Source organism: Lepisma saccharinum, chromosome 11, assembly GCF_977018435.1.
Source record: "Lepisma saccharinum chromosome 11, izLepSacc3.1, whole genome shotgun sequence".
Classification (NCBI taxonomy): domain Eukaryota; kingdom Metazoa; phylum Arthropoda; class Insecta; order Zygentoma; family Lepismatidae; genus Lepisma; species Lepisma saccharinum.
The window spans coordinates 45,133,755-45,150,975 of NC_139239.1; the positions used below are offsets into that span (position 1 = coordinate 45,133,755).

Here is a 17,221-nt window from a genome sequence, read left to right on the forward strand (position 1 = left end):
TTGATGAATTGTAGTACTTTGGCATCTTTCAGTAAGTTTGCAACAGAGGTTCTTGACGAACCCTGAAGTGTGCCATAACCGTGGTGCAAATACTTAAACCTATAAAATTTTTGTGCATTCTGCAATTTACTCTAAATTAAACGTCCATGGTAACCTCTAGCCCTATTAATCACGCTTAAGCAGAAAGTTGCACTGGGTCTTCCACATGGTAGCCAGATGCTCTAACAACTGAGCTACTACCATGGGTAAAACCATGAAGAAAATGCACAAATCCAGCAGGGCAGTAAAAGTAAATTAGGAACTGTCAAACTTTGAAGGTATGTGAGGGGTTCAGAACATAAGTGGCCAACTTCATCCAAGACAGTTTTGAGAAAAAGGCAATTTAAATAACTTAGTACTATGTTTAGCTATTGGAGCACAAACCTAGTGGTGCCTGCCTCTAGGAGCAAGAATTTGAAATGTAGGAGATGCTTGCTTCTAGCACTGAAATGTTGATATTTCACATTTCTAAATTATACATGTACCTTCATTTGAGACAAGCCACTTGTGCTCTGAACCCCTCATATGTTAGTGTGTGTGATATTTTCCTGGTTTTAATATACAGTTAACCAAATATCTACTGGTTTTGCATGTGGGATATACATTTGAAACTGTACTATGCAAAGAGATGCTCAACAACTTGTACCTTTTAGAGAAATCGAAAATCAAATATCAAATAATGAAATTATGAATCTCTAAATGTAGGGATTGCCCACAGTAAGGTCTAGACATGCATTTATTAATGCAATAAAAACAATTTATTCCTTAAAAAGCTCAAAACATATAAAACACATTTTCATCAACACAAACAACAACAAAGGAATATACAGTACAAACCAAACATTTGTTCATGATTCAACTGGCATTATAGAAAAAAAAATAATGTTAAAATTCACCTTACTTTTAGGTAACAATCTATTATAAAGTACTCTGCAGGTAATAACGACATGGTCCATGACTCATGATTACCTGCCTACACTATTTTCCAATTCAGCACAAAATGCAGACACTTATGGAATGTGGTAGTGATGCTTATTCATGCAACATTTTTTTGGAAAATTAATGGGAAGAAAAAGATCAGTTTCAGTCTTGTATATGCAGTTTTTGTTTTTAAAAAAACCTCACATTCCTACCATAGAGTGAACAGATAATCAACTACCTTATTTGCTTCATTGCATTTACCCTCTAATCAGTCTATTTACGTAGTAATCCTGTGCGTAACAGCCCATGAAGGGCCTTGGTTTAGGTACCGACTGCCGGTCTCCCTCCCACGCTTTTCCTCGTCACCTCTAAGTGTAGAGATGTTCAACCAGGATTAGAATAGTCGGGGGGTCAGCCCGACGAATTTCCTCACGATGGTGGGTTGCCACAGGCCCTACACACAGGCTGAAAATTCCTGGAGACAACCCGGGATCGAACCCATGTCATCCCGCAGCCGCCGTCCAAAGCAAGGTGCCTTAGACCGCATGACCACGGAGGAGGACCTATTTACGTAGTGCCCTATATTAACTTACCCTTTAATAAAATAATGTTTGTCATTTTAACACTAACAAACATTGTCATGATGTGGAAAAATTATCACACCCTAACATGAATTCACAGTAAACCACCCGCTGAGCATGACCAAATACAATTCAACCTTCCAAGTGCATATTTTTCATTGGCCTGATGGCTTTAAGCCTATAATGCAGGACATGTGAAATACAGGAACATTTTGTAATATGTTGTTTTATTCATGATTCATGTAATATCAGAGTTTTGAATCTGGGGTGTGTGAAGATGATTCTGTTTGGTGGTTATAAAAGTAAATTTAGTACAAAAATTGCCATAAAGTACACCTTTATGAAAAAGGTTGAGGATATGTGTTCAATTAGTGCTTTTACATATTAATTTCAGTACTTGATGAGGATGTGGAAGTCGTTACTGAAATTATTGTGAGAAAAACAGTAATTTCTTTCATAATTTTGTAGGAGTGGACTGATATGAAAACTTAACTGATACCCTACCAATCCAATATAAAATTACAAATGTAACATGAACATAAATGCTCCATGAACCTCTTTGTTTAATGCATGTAACCAGATCACAGCAATAGGTTTGGCCTTAGAGAAACAAACTACATATTCTGACAGTTACTTTTACAAAACAAAAACATAACAAATTTTTCTTTTATGTTCATAAAAGTAATAACCAAATGAAAGAATTTTGCATTAACTTTATTTATAAATCTGATCTGTAAAATTACTGGTAAACTCATGCTGATATGCCTGTATTAGCCAATGCCAATAAAGTACAGATTAATCATATCACACACACATTTAAAGATCATGGCTTCTCCAGGCTCACAGAAATCAGTCTGGTTTGTCTCACACTATCTGAGCACAAGAAAAACAATACTTCACATAGAGTTACTTCAACACTTAATTGCCCATATGTGCCTGCCTCTAAATTCCAAGACTAGTTCAGTGAATTGGAATACGCTTGCATGTCCAGTCACGGACACTGCCAGCTTGTAACGATTCCATTGAAAGTCAATGTATTCATTACAAGCTGGCAGTGTCCGTGACTGTACACAGAATTGAGGAAGGGTTCTCTTGTACAATGTGTAGTTCACAATCTCTCCAGTGACCTATTTAGACAAGGCACAACCTCTTTGTACTCTATCATCTTTATCAGTTCTGAATGTTTTACATTGTTTTTATTATATTATGCTTCTACATCCCACCAAAAAGTGTAAGAATACAGGATTTCATTACACAGATTCGGAAACATCTCATAAAGCCAGTATATGTAACATGAACCAAAGTTACATTTCAATTACTAACTACAAAAAATCAGAACCAAATTTTACCCTCTAGAATTGAGTGGCCATTTTTGTATTATTTAAATCCTTACCTGATACCCATAAAACTAAGAACATTGTTGTGATAGAACAGGTGTAGATAGATATATAGCACCACTGCTTGAGAAAGAAAGCTGATGGAAACGGATTTTCATGGTAAGTACCCGTGGATGAAGCTGTATTACAACTTTGCCTCCTCCCTGAGTATTTTCTGCATTCTCTGGAGCAACATAATATTTCCCTTAGCCTTCAACTTGCCCTTCATGAAGGCAGCCTGAGGATTCAATGTTCCCATTGCCTGGACAAGGACAAAATCAGAGAAATCATGGTATGAGATATATCTCCTTTACAGTAATGATACAGAAATCAGGAAAAAAACGTTTCTACAAGAAAAATAAGATTTTTAACAAAATCCTTCACCTTTAACTGTCAGGATATTTATATTTTTAAAAGGAATATGTTAATTTTTGAGCATATATTTTAAGTTTACATTTACTTTTTGTATTAGATTCTAAATATTTAAGTTTATTTCTTTTTATCCAATTAGTAAGTTCTTAATTCAATTCAAAGAAACATTTTACCAATAACTTGAAAAGTGGAGGATGGGCATGGAATGCCAAAGATTAAGAGATGATCCCTGGTTGAACCAAACTTTTAAAGTTTAAATAAGTTATTATAAAGGTGGTTCATAGATGTGCAAATAGCAGTTTAAAATAAATACAAATCAAACATCCTGATGTGTGATTTAACGGGATGGACTACGGCCGCCATCTTGAAAATTCGTCCCATTCATTTACATGGTAAATTGTTACCATAATTGCGTTACTCTGAAATGGAACTTCGACCATCTGCTTGTAGGGTCTTGTTCTTCGTAACCGTCTCCTGTGTTCTAATACTTCGAAGCATAAATTTTATAATTATATTGAGAGCAAAATAATAAAAACTGACAAAATGCAGCTGACATGCCTTTCCACTTAATTTTCTTATTTCACAAGAAGAATATTATAAATCCAACATAATAGTTCACTAGAGGAAACATTTATGCTGCGATTGATGTATACTTGTCACTGGGAACTTTGCGTATTATTATGCAATTACTATAATATTCGAAGTCTGCAGCGTATTTTTATCGCAGCATATTGTGCTGCCACCTACCATTACTCCTGGAACTTCCAGGAGGTGGAGGGATATTTGACTTGGGCAGCTTCTGCTAGCTAAACGTTCATCGAGTGCTGTCAACCAACAAAATCGCTAAAAAATAGAGAAGATTGTCTCTATCAGGTCAGGGAAAAAGAAAGACGAGGCGAGCAATTAACTTGAAAATTTGGCGAGAATAACAAAATCAATATAGATAAATGTAAATATGTATTTACTTCCTGTAATGTAGATAATTTGAAACTGCGCAATCGTCACGCGAACAATTTTGTCTGCAAATTCATGGAGGGGTCGAAAACCTTGCTGGTCTGAAGCCTAGAAGTTGCCTGAGGGAGGGATACCGCTGGTTCTTCCGTCCCTCGGTAGGAGCGAGCTCCAAATGTTTGTCACTTCACTTGCGAGTGGTCAAGGTCAACTTTTCGGAATGACACAACGGTGTGTTTATTTACGATACAACAGATCTCAGTGATTAGGCGATACAACCAGAAACATTTCCTCTTTTTGGAAACCGTTACATCTTTCCATTGGGAAAGGTTTTCTACAAAATGTGCGAATCCTTATTGTTTTGATTGCACGATAAGCTGCATATTCTATTCTTGTGTAAAGTATTTTATTTCATCTAGATGCTTCCCTTGAATAATTTCACAAATGATAGTTTACGTATTCTTACGAAATCCATACTGCTTATGTACGGTATCCTACAAAAATAATTGTAGACAAAGGAGATACGAAATAGACTGACTGCAAGCATATGCATAAAAATTTTCCTGGGAGGGTCACAAAGATTATGGGCAGACACAAGATTCCAAGACAATTGCAAGGATGAAACAACGTTTTTTTCTTTTACATCTCACCAAATCCGAACCCGGGACCCGTTGATTATACCGGAAAGGAAAGGCGCCAGCGTTAGAAGCATTTGATGAAGTAGAAGTTGTTCCACAATTACTGGTATTGACAGTGATTAAAAAAGAAATACTTTTGAGAATTTTCTTATTCAGACGAAACTTTATTTTTTCTTATTTAACGTCGCTTTTACGCCACTTTTGACTAATCGCGACAACGAGGATGAATGATAACACTGGTCAACAGTGAAAATTTTTTTCGAGCTGCTGAAGATGAATCTGAACTTGGTTTTCGTCCTGCACCCTCAGATTTAGAATTAATGCCAGTTACAGTATCAACCTTTAAACCACGCCCAAAATTTGAAGGAAATTGCAAAGCTTCATGTTGGCGGCCTTTGTACCCCCTCTACTAATTAGCCCCTTCTACTTGGCTGCACTTTTTAACACTCGGTGCAGTGCAGGTGTATCCAGTGTCAGAGTGGTGCAAGAGTGATGCAAGGAAATGACGTTCAACCAACTAGACGGAAAGCAGTGTTCAAGTTCAAAAGATTCAACAAATGCCTGTCTGCTGCTTTAAATGGTCATTTGATTAGTTAGCATGCACCACGTGACCATACACCAAATATACACTGGTCCAAAAGGTAGTGCAGACACCAAATACACTACTTGACTCCAAATCAACGAACTAGACGACTCGGTGTTGCACCGTGCAACCAACTAGACGCTTCGGTGCAAAGAGAGTCAAAGCAAGTCAAAAAGTGCAGCCAACTAGACGGGGCTATCATCCCAGAATCACAAATGATACCTCGTTGGAAAGCTTATGGAACTCAGATTCCAACGAAGTACATTTACAGTGCTGTGCAAATTAATGTGGACAAAGAGAGAAAAATAATTTTTTCACAGTTCTTTACTCCTTATTGGAGATGTACGTAACATACACTTACACTAGTATGAAATATGTCCTCCTTTGGCTACTATTAGCTGCTTGATGAAGTTTGGCATTGATTCAACCAAATTTGAACACATAACTTTGATATCACTGTCATGAAACCACACGTGAATCACATTGGTAATGACCATTTGTTTCGTTGAACAGTCCATTTTTGCAACATGTTTCTTCACAATATCCCATAAGTTTCCAATGGGGTTAATATCTGGTGAATTCCCTGGCCAATCTAGAATCGTTAAATTGTTGTCAAAAGCAAATTTACGTACAGACGTTAATGTGTGGCAAGGAGCAAGGTCATGCTGGAAAATTTGTTGCCGTCGTTAGTAGATTTTGATTGAGTGTGAGAATTCTGCACCTCAATATCTCAATGTATTTTGAGGAATTCATCATTCCATTCACTGGTACGAGGCCTCTAGGTCCACTGCAAGTAAAGAATCCACAAAACATTTGCTTGGGGGTGGGGTGTTTGACTGTCTGAATGCAATGTTCAGGTCATAAAGATTCACATGGACTTCGTCGCACAACAGAAGCTTTGTAGCCATGCACTTCAAAGTGAGACTCATCTGAGAATATTACCTTCCTCCAATCAGCTACTGTCTATTTCTGGTGTTTCCTAGCCCATTTTGGGTGTTTTGTCTTAATTTTAGTGGTCAACAATTGCTTTTTAACCGGTTTCCTGGATTTTTTTCAAACTTCAAGCAAGCGACGTCGAACAGTTGATGCATCAATACTGATCCCAGTGGAGAGCAAATCACGTTGCAGGTCCATATTTGTTTTGTATGGGTGAGTTGTACTGTTTCTTAGCAGTAACGTGTCAGTTCTAGGTGTTGTTTTACATTTTCTACCATACTTTCCTTTTCGTTTTGGAGAAAAACTATCAGTTGCTCTGTAGTTTCTAATAATTTTTGACACCGCTGATTTCCCAACACCAGCCACTTCACCAATTTGTCGCACAGTCATGGATGTGTTCTCACTCAATGTAATAATTCTAGAACGTTTTCTGGGTGTTATACCCATACTGAAAACACGTAGGAACACTGAGCATAACAAATGCGTGTTTACTACAGCCAAGCACTCACAGAAGTCTGTTGGTTAACAATTGGCATTGCATCACAATGACAGTAATGAAACAACAAAAATGCTTCAAACCTTGCAATTGTTGTAAACATTATCAAGTATGCATCAAAAAGTTAGCTGATACTACTAGTATAAGTGTATGTTACGTATTTATTCGATTATCTCACACGAGTAAAAAACTGTAAAAAAATGATTTTTCTCTCTTTGTCCGCATTAATTTGCACAGCACTGTAGGTTCCATCATGCCCAATTTGTAAAAGAAGAAGAAGAAGATGAAAATAAGAAAATTTTGGGAAAAGTTAATTTTTGGAGAACTTGAGGTAAGTTTTGCAACACTTACAGTTGCGCTACGCAAACATAAACTCAGTAAGACACACCCTATACGTTAAGTTGGCTAACTGAAGTTGTCCTGTAGGACGAATTTCAATGAAGAAACATATGTAAAGTATACATATTGCAATATACAGGGTGAGTCAGAAGTCCGTGACCACCCCTTATAAAATGGAAGGGAGAGTAGATTGCAACAATTCAACACTTTTTCCAGTTCTTAAAACTGGTTAAAACAGATTAATTGCGAAGATTACAGGACATAAATGAATGAGATATCACCTATGCCCAGGTCGGCGCTGGAATCTTGAACGAAAGGCACACATATATATACTAAAACAAAAATACTTTTTGTTATAGTCGTGTTGGTATTATAAGCAGGAAAAGTGATAGCATACAGAATACACCACTTAGAAAACTGAAAATTGTCATACTCTTAGAAATGAACTCTCTTATTATTCGATATTTCATTAACTTCTGTTGGGGGTTAGGGGCGAGGTGTCTGACTAGGGGGCACCTGCACTCCCCACTGGCGTTGTCACTGAACCCCTGTCGCCGTAGCGCACTGTGCTAACCACTCCGCCACGGAGGTTGACTCTCAGGCGAAACTATCAGAAACATTGGAAAGATCAGAGTTCCTATTCGCGAACAGTCTTGTAAACAAAAAGTAGGAAAGTAGCTACTCGTTACATAAACGACAGAATGAGTGAATCAGTGAAGTCAGATATATTCCACTTTCTGGGGTTGTATTATTTAATATTATTAGTATTATTTTACTGTTCTTGGTTCTTGAAATACTGTAATTTATTCTGTTGTTCGCAATAAGAACAGTATTTCCTGGTGAGATATTTTGCTTTTGCCTTGACGTTATTTATGTGGGCCTTTAATATATTTTTATGTCAATTTTTTCAGATTGAAAGATAATTTTAATTACGATTTTTAATAGCGATCTTTTATGTGTGAGTGAATTTATAGTATTCATTCCAATATTACGAAATGAATTATTAATTCATATGCAGTCCCAGGTAGCCAAATGTTGCTTTCGGTGTGAACTGTCTGGCCTTCGATATGTCGGTGTGGCCAAGCATCGTGAGGATAGTGGGAGTTCATTGAAAAGGAAAGCAAAATAAGCTTCGCCTGGAAAGCCAAATCCGGGAACTTTTCTAACGGTTAAAGCGGCCCCGGCGCCCACCCAGCGTCGAATAACATGGGTACCTGGGGGAAACCCTGGGGGGTAAAGGCGGTCAGGGGCGTGATGCTGATCACATCACCCCCACTCACGACCGGATCAAGAAAGTGTGGGGCGTTACCCCCACACCCCCTATACGCCTTCATGGCGTGGTGCTATGCACAGGGGAACACTTTACCTTTACCTTTTTTACCTGGAAAGCCAAATAACAGCAACAATTGGTTTGATTTATTTATTTATTTGGTTTATATTTCTTTGTTTTTCTGTCACTTTCGGCTAATCTCGAAGATGAGAACGAGTGATATATTATGAAATTGATGAAACGACGTTCACATGGAACACCCATACCCAAGCCTGGATTCGAACCCGGGTACCCTGTCGTCGTAGCGCGCTGTGCCAATCATTCGGCGAAGAAGGTCGGCACGATAAAAACAATTGGACTCGTTGCACTGAGCATGCGTACTCCAAAGATAAGCCATTCGGTAGGTATTGAACCTCAGACGACATTTTCACCATGGAGTTTATTATTCCAAAGCTGCTACCTCGGTGATGCAGAACTAACTGACTTCTGTTCTAAAGGCTCTAGGTTCGAATTATGGCCATGATTTGCATATTTTAGTGCATTTGTTCTATTCCCTGTTTCATCGGATCACCATTTATCCTTGCCGTGGAAAGTGACGAAGTTTTTTGTTCACTAGTTGCTCATATACATGGGCGTCCGGAAGGGGGGGGGGGGGGGTGCCCCCCCTGGAAAACGAAAGTCAACCAAAAATTACATATTTCACACATATAATTTAATTTTAGCCACAATAATGTGTTAATTATTGCACGAACATGATAAATTCAAATTTAAGCAATGTTTTTTGAGAGATGAACACTATTATTGGGGAAAATATGCCATGTTGGTCCCCCCTGGAAAAAAATACCTTCCTTGCCCCTCCCTGGAAAAAATCCTGCGGACGTCCATGCTCATATAGGCAAATCGGAACTGGAGTACAGTGGAGGTTCCGAGCCACTGTGTAAAGTGTTCCCACCGTGAATCGAACCCGGTCCCCTTGGTCACAATCCCACAACGTTATCCCCTACGCTATCGAGGCGGCCTGAAAAGTGGCGTAGACGAGTGAAGGAAATAACAACTATAAAGAATGTATTCAATCCTGAATATTAACTATAATACAAAAATTAAATTTTCAATACCTTATATTCTAAGAAAGCTTATTCATATAAAGGTAGATCCCATACAATTTGTAACGAGACTGGTTCGTTACAATAAATAAGTCAGTAAGTGGTCAGTAATTTGTCAGTATTTGGTCAGTATTTTTTTTTTTTTTTTTTTTTTTTTTGTTACGTTACTTTGTTCAGTTAAATCAGTAATCTTGACTACTTGAATAGTTTCCACCCCTGCTATCACCAAAACCAAAACAATCGCACATAGGAAATTCCAACCCAACCTGAGTCGCTGGCTAGGGGCTAGCACTACAGACATTCAGTTCAGTGGTCAACCTTGCCTCGAGGACAGACAAAATCAAAACAAAAGCAGTCGGAGGGTGTTGGTTGAATGTTCTGCGAGGAAGGAATTTACAGTACCGGAAGTTTGGGGAGGGGAGCTTGAAGAAGGGTCGGCAAGTGTTTCGTATTTTCAGGGTGAAAGTTTTATTTTAGCGTATACTATTTTTTGCTGTTTGTAAGTAAAATACAGAGTGATTAACTTATATTTTAGGAAAGGAATCAAATGCTAACATTGTACACAGAGAATACCATAACACTTCCTTGCAGTAGCTTACAAACGTTCAACTACACCTTTTATTTTTTTTAGCTAAATTAAATCGAAATATAAAACAACCTTTCTCATCTTGTCTATTCTAATGCATAACATACAGCCAAAGTACATCTACGTTTCGTGTGTTGCACTAAGTACAGGTAAATTGTAGAGGAGGAACTGCAGCGACGGATGAAAATGCAAATCAAACAGGGAACTATATTCAGTCGCGGAATAAGCCACACTCTTGCGTTGGACCCGCTCGCGAAACTATCGTCGGTGGTTGCTAGTAATTCGGAAGTTTCACCACCAGATGTCTCAGATGTAAGGGTTGTAAAGTCGTTTCCTTGATCCATGGCGTTAAGAAAAGGGGAAAAAGTTTCAGGATATGCAACCAACATGACAACCTTCTTGGAGCCTATTTCATTTTCTTAACTGAAAATGTGTGACTCAAGATAGCAAAGTATCCTAAGACATTTGCTTCAAACAGTGTTTCCTCACTTATGGGCCAATCTGTATATCCTCTGTGGCCTCATCGATGGAGCAGTGGTAGCGTCGTCGCCTTGTAATCAAAGGGTCCTGGGTTCTATACCCGGTGGAGGCACATAGTGGTTCGGATCCCACTTTAAACTGTAGGTCGAGTCCCAATTAGCCTTCATGTGCATAAAGCGGACTTAAAACACCAAATCAATCAATCAATGTATATCCTCTGTGTGCTGTGATTTATTTCAGTTTAAATATTTTACTCCTTTATGTAATTACATACATGCAACAATATCAACAAAAACAGAAAACAATAATTCATTTCAAATATGGAAAACATGATGTAATATACCAGGTGTGCTGGTTAATAATTCTTAATTTCGTCGCTGGATGGCGCTGGAAGCAAGGATCGGTGCACAGTCTCAACTGTTACGTCAGTGTGTTGCCAGGACAGTACCTGTCAAAATGCCATGGATGTGCAACCGAGTGCGAGTGATCGTGATATTTGGTTTGAAGGTCATGTTTCTCACACAAACCCAATAAGGAGCATGTGCATGTCCTGCTTTTCTTTAATCAAAAGAAAAATGCAAGTGAAAGCAATCGTATCCTGTGGAAACGTACGGTGACAATGTTCTAACGCAAGACACGTGTGTGCGTTGGTTTCGACGATTCAAAAGTGGTGATTTCGACTTGAAAGACAAAGATTGCCCAGGCCAGCCGAAAAAATTCCAAGATGCCAAATTGCAAGCACTGTTGGACGAAGACGATACGCAAACACAACAACAACTGGCAGAGAAGTTAAATGTTGGTCGCCAAACCATATCTGATTGTTTTCATGCCATGGGAAAGATCCAGAAGGCAGGAAAATGGGTCCCACATCATCTGAACGACAGACAAATTGAAAAGCGAAAAACGGTGTGTGAAGTGTTGCTTTCTCGGCATGAAAGAAAGTCTTTCTTGCATTGGATAGTGACTTTGAACGAAAAATGGATCTACTTCGAGAACCCAAAATGCAAAAAGTCATGGGTTGACCCAGGACAACCTTCAACATCGACTGCAAAACCGAATCGCTTCGGAAGGGAGACAATGCTGTGCATTTGGTGGGATCAGAAGGGTGTGGTGTACCATGAGCTTCTGAAACCAGGTGAAACAGTGAATGCCGTTCGCTGCCGCCAACAACTCGTCAATTTGAACCATGCATTGATCGTAAAGCACCCAGATTGGGCGACAAGACACGGAAAAGTGATTTTGCAGCATGACAACGCCTCATCACACACAGCGAAAGGCGTCCGACACACCATTTCTGCATTTTGTTGGGAATTCTGGCCCCACCTGCCATACTCACCAGACTTGGTCCCTTTGGACTACCACCAGGGACGTCGTTAGGGGGGGGGGCCTGGGGGGGGCTTTGGCCTCGGCAGTTGTAACTCTGGCCCCCGCAAACAAAATTTTGATCGATTAAAAATTATCCTAAATTAATACTACATATTATTTTCTGGTAAATTTGTAGCAGAGTTGGAAACACTGTTCCGAAGAAAATCTTCGGAAGCAAATGTAGGACAGCAAAATTCCACCCTTTCCTTGCTTACCAGATTATAACCAAGGTCATAAAATCTGCCTGCTTAGAGGTTATTAGTATTACCCTTGCCCTAAGTTCCTGGAAACCAGAGATCCGACCCTTTTGTTGCAAATGAACCTTCCAATACAGATGGAATCAAAGACTCCGCCGTGGCCGAGCGGTCAACAGTAGGTGGTCGAGCGACATAGGCTATGGAGAGAGTTCTCCAGTACTGACATTGTTCTGAGATTTAAAATTGCTGTATGCTTCAGCTTCAGAGCTACAGATTAGCTTTGTGTTCTTGCTTGCGAGGAAGGTCTGCTATCGGGTTCCTACGGTCACTGTGTATTTGTTCGTGTGTGGGAAGAGTTCTAGCGTTGTTGTGCATTTCCATCTTGAATGGATAAATTTATCAAAACCGGATATTTTAAAACTATCTCAAAACATGTGGAAGATGACGGCAATGAAGAGGGTGTTGGTCCAAGTTCTGACGTTCCAAAGTTAGACAAAACAAGGGAATGCACTAATGTGAAAACAATTACTGATCTTGGGGTAGATAATCCTAGGCAACCACTTTTGCAAAACTATCCAAATACTACGTTCGGAAAGCGAAAGCGGTCATTTCAAAAACACTGGTTTGCATCTGCGCCGTGGCTAGAATATAGTGTGGAACTTGACACATGCTTTTGTTTTCCATGCCGTAAATTTGACACAGATTCAGGATATGCAGAATCAAGTTTCAGGAAAATAGGGATTCGCAACTGGAAGAAACCATGTGAAAAAATTAAGGAAAACGAGGAACGTCCTATCATCTAAAATGCATGGAACTGTGGGCGAATTACAAAGTGAGTACCAATCAGTTTTGTAAAACAATTATGTGTGTGTGTGTGTGTGTTCGTAGTTTAACTTAAATAATGAAATATGTATATGTCTGTATATCGAGTGTTCAAATTGAAAAAATGCTGAGGAGAAAAGTCATATCAGCTTCCCTTTTCAAATTTTGAGATTTGTACCTAAAACATACGGACTGATGGTTCAAAGTAAATAACACAAATTTTCCAATTAATGTACAAGAGTTCAGTAATCACAGATGTCGTCTCAGTGAACTTTTATTTCATATCAGAATTATTTTTCTTAGAGGAAGGCAAATTAATCAGGAAATATTTTCTCATCAAATACATATTGTAATTTGCAAAGCAACAACAGTATTAATTTTAATGTAAAATTCAGTACAGAAACTGACAATTTATATGCTGATATTAATGTAATATTTACTTGAAGTTGAAAGAAATGATTACGTCAAATTCTTAGCAATAGCAAAATATGATCGAGAATATTTAAGAGGAAAATTCTTTACCTGGTCAGGAGTTAAATTAAAAATTTCAATTTGAACACTGGATGTACTTTGATTTTCGTTTCCTGATTTTACATTACTTTACTGACACTTCTAGCTAATGTCAAAGATATGCAACGGTGATACAAGAAAGTAACGCATGGACAGTAACAAAAAAAGTGCCTGCCTCTCCAGGCGAGGACATCGCGTAGCGGTAATGTCGTCACCATATAATTAAGAGGTCCTGGCCTTGGTTCGATATCTAGTGGACGCACATAGTGGTTTGGATCCAACTTTAAACTGTACGTCCAGTCCCGATTGGCCTATCTGTGCATGAAGAGGACTTAATACAAAAACTCACGGACTCGAACTTAGATCAATTTGGGACAAAATCGTAATTCGGTAGCTAACGTGCTCAGCCACTGAGGCGGCTAGAATTCAATAGGTTTTCATTTTGGCTATTTTACCTTTTTTCCTACCTATTAGGTTAATTTTTACAAGTCGATGTGAATGGATGAATGATGGACGGATGGAAAGGTGATGGGAGCATAGACAAACAGGATGAGTCACCAATGGCTGGTGGAGGTTTGAACATGGGATCTCTGATTCCGTAGCCCTTTACGCTTACCACTCCGCCACGAACACTGGAATAAATTAAATAAGTAGTGCCATTGTTTAGAATGGATGTCGGGGTGAGTGGAAGCCTAGCTAATAACAATGTACACTAATGCATTGTTGGCATTGCTAGCAGATGTTAACGGTCTACTGATACCTCACACAACAGAGAAATAATCTTTACCTATATTTGCATTGTTTTAAAAAATATATATAGCACTGACGAACGAAGGAACAAAGCTAATCTTTATGGTGTAGAGCAGGAATTTCCAAACTTTTTCGTTTCGCCGCGCCATTAGTGTTTCAAGATTTTTTCACGGCGTCCAAATCAGAATGTAGGCCTATCTAATACTTGCTTTGATTGATTGATTGATTGAATTGATGTTTTAAGTCCATTTCATGCACAATAAGGCTAATCGGAACTGGACCTACAGTTTAAAGTGGGATCTGAACCACTATGTGCCTGCACCGGGTAACGAACCCGTGACCCCTTTATTACAAGGTGGTGACTCTAACACTACGCCACCGGGGAGGCCCTATCTAACACTTGTAACGCTCTGTTAGTGTGCATAGGTTGCTTTCCTTAAGTTAAAAAATAAACATATATTTCAAATTCCGAAACATGGAATAAATAAGAACATGTATTTGGAACAATCATATCAATGACTGAATTTTAGTGAAAATATTGGAACATCTTGCGGCGGCCCCGTACGCCTACCAGGGCGCCCCAGGGCACACTTTGGGAACCAATGGTCTAGAGATTACAATTTCTGTAAAACTGAGTCCGAGGTTTGAATCCTGAAGGAGATATTATTTTCTTTCACTATTACAATAACTGATCCCATTGTTGTCATAATCAAAAATAGTTTAAAGTCCATTTTATGCTCAAATAGATTAATTGGAACTGGATTTATAATTTAAATTTGACTCCGACCCATTGTGCAATGCGTCTCCATCGGGACTTGAACCTGGCACTCTTTGGTTATAAGGCAACGTGGTAAACCACACCGAGGAGGTCCGCCGTGGTGAACGTGACGTTATAATAAATATGCAATATAAAGCAAAAACATGAATTTATTCTTAAGAATGTTAAAAAACAACAACAACAAGAAACAGAACATTTGAGTCGCCAATAATATTCTGCATATTACATGTCATAATTGTGATGGCGATTTGTGAGTTTTCCTTCATTAATTGCCATTCATGATCGTCAACATTGCGATTAACTAAAAGTAACAGAAAAGTGGCACAACATTTAAAAAAATATAATATACGTAGAATAAAAAAAATAGGTGTGAAACTGAAAAAGAAAGGTAATAACAAGTTGATATTTACTACCTATTTTTTGTGCTTTTTGAAGTTGTCAAATTTTGTCATTTTTGGCGCCAATTTACCTGTCTATTTAGCATGCTTTGTGGCTATTATAAACCCACTCCCTACTGATAACACGAACTCAAGACAGAAATAAACAAGTGTGAAAACACCTACTTCAGTGTCTTTGTGCATGATACTTGCACAAACCATCAACGTTGTTTTGGGAGAATGCAGGGTGCAAGTTAAGAGGTGCACAATTTTCGAAATTGCCGCAAAAAAAGTGGCACGCATCTATTTTTCCTACTACATCTCGAGGCACTGGTGTACACATGGGGGAGCTGATGCGGCTATAACTCTCCCGAAATTTCTGTCTTTGAGCAAATTTCAAAAGGAAGCTTAAAAGTGGTTAATTATGAAATATGTTATACTGTCTCTCCCCCTTCCCTCTGAAAAAAAACCTGCACACGTTACTGTCTAGAGGAGAGTTACAAATCACTCGCATAATTTAAAGTGCTGTTTGCGCTGGAATACTACTAAATGTGCTAGAATTTAAATTTGACAATAATTTCAATGTTAAAAGCGTCATTATTATTATTATTAATGTTTTTATAACGTCCTATTATTGTTATAATTACGTCCCTGCCTAAATTCACAGCCAGAAATAAGATTGATTGATTGATTGAGTTGTTTTAAGTCCACTTTGTGCACAGTAAGGTTAATCGGGACTGGACCTACAGTTTCAAGTGGGATCCGAACCACTATGTGTCTCCACCTGGTATCGAACCTGGGACCCCTTAATTACAAGGGAACGACGGTACCACTGCGCCATCGGGAAGGCCCAGAAATTAAAATAAAACGCGATCTTCTTACTTCAGGAAAGCAACATCTTTACAGGCGGCCCTAAGACCAGCACAAAGCTTGAATGGAGACAATACAACAAGCTTGTTCAACAAATGTTGGCGAGATGGTTGCGGACAACCAAAGGCGGCACTGCGTCCCAAATACTCTCTGAACTGCCCGTCATAAAATGTTCCTGCGAGACCTATTTCTAATCTGTGGTCGTCACTGTATGACTAGACCCCTTTGTGTCGAACCTGACAAATTGCAGGAAGCGGTCTTTCTTGCTTTAAGGGATTAAGGGAAGGAAATGGCATTCAAATGGCAGGGAAGACTTATCCCTGGGTTGAGTTATTGTACCCCTGCTGTTTCAGTGCACCGTTTCTGTAAGACAATACGCAAATACGGTTAAATTTTCCCTTTCCCAGTAAACCTTTGTTTTCAATTCATTTTGTTCATTCTGCTAGATTTTGCTTCTATCCAGGGTGCCAAGTACCAGAACAGTCCAATGACCTCGCTGCCTTCGAGCAAGCAATAACTTTAGTGAGGAGGTAGGAGGGCTTGGGGAGGGAGGAGGGGCAGATGCAAGAGGACGAAGAAAATGTAGCAGTTTACTTACATGATGACTCGTGAAAGTATTTGTTATTGCCTGTTTGAAAGAATGAAAGGTATGAAATTAGTAATATTTTTCTTGTTCGCTTCGCTTTCAATATAAGCGTTTCTAATAAGTAACAAGTTATAATGGTTACGCCCAAAAAACTGTGTATATGTGTGCGTGTGCGTGTATGTAATATGATTTGTTAATGATGACGTACTGGATACCAAATAATGAAAACAGTAAAGTAATGTGCTCCCCTGTGCTTTTCGCTATGCCATGAAAGCGTTTAGGGGTGTGTAGTTCG

The 17,221-nt window shown here is 38.8% G+C and overlaps 1 protein-coding gene across 2 annotated transcripts in view; it reads right to left on the reverse strand.

Moving 5' to 3' along the window:
- Nucleotides 1-774: 774 nt before the first annotated feature.
- The window catches only part of Mfe2 (peroxisomal Multifunctional enzyme type 2), a 72,290-nt gene continuing 55,843 nt past the window's right edge, over nt 775-17,221 (reverse strand). For both annotated transcript variants that reach the window (XM_083130993.1, XM_083130994.1), the window contains exon 17: nt 775-3,179. In XM_083130993.1, the coding sequence (XP_082987119.1) occupies nt 3,063-3,179 (117 nt within the window). In that variant the 3' untranslated portion in view covers nt 775-3,062. The remainder of the gene's footprint in view (nt 3,180-17,221) is intronic.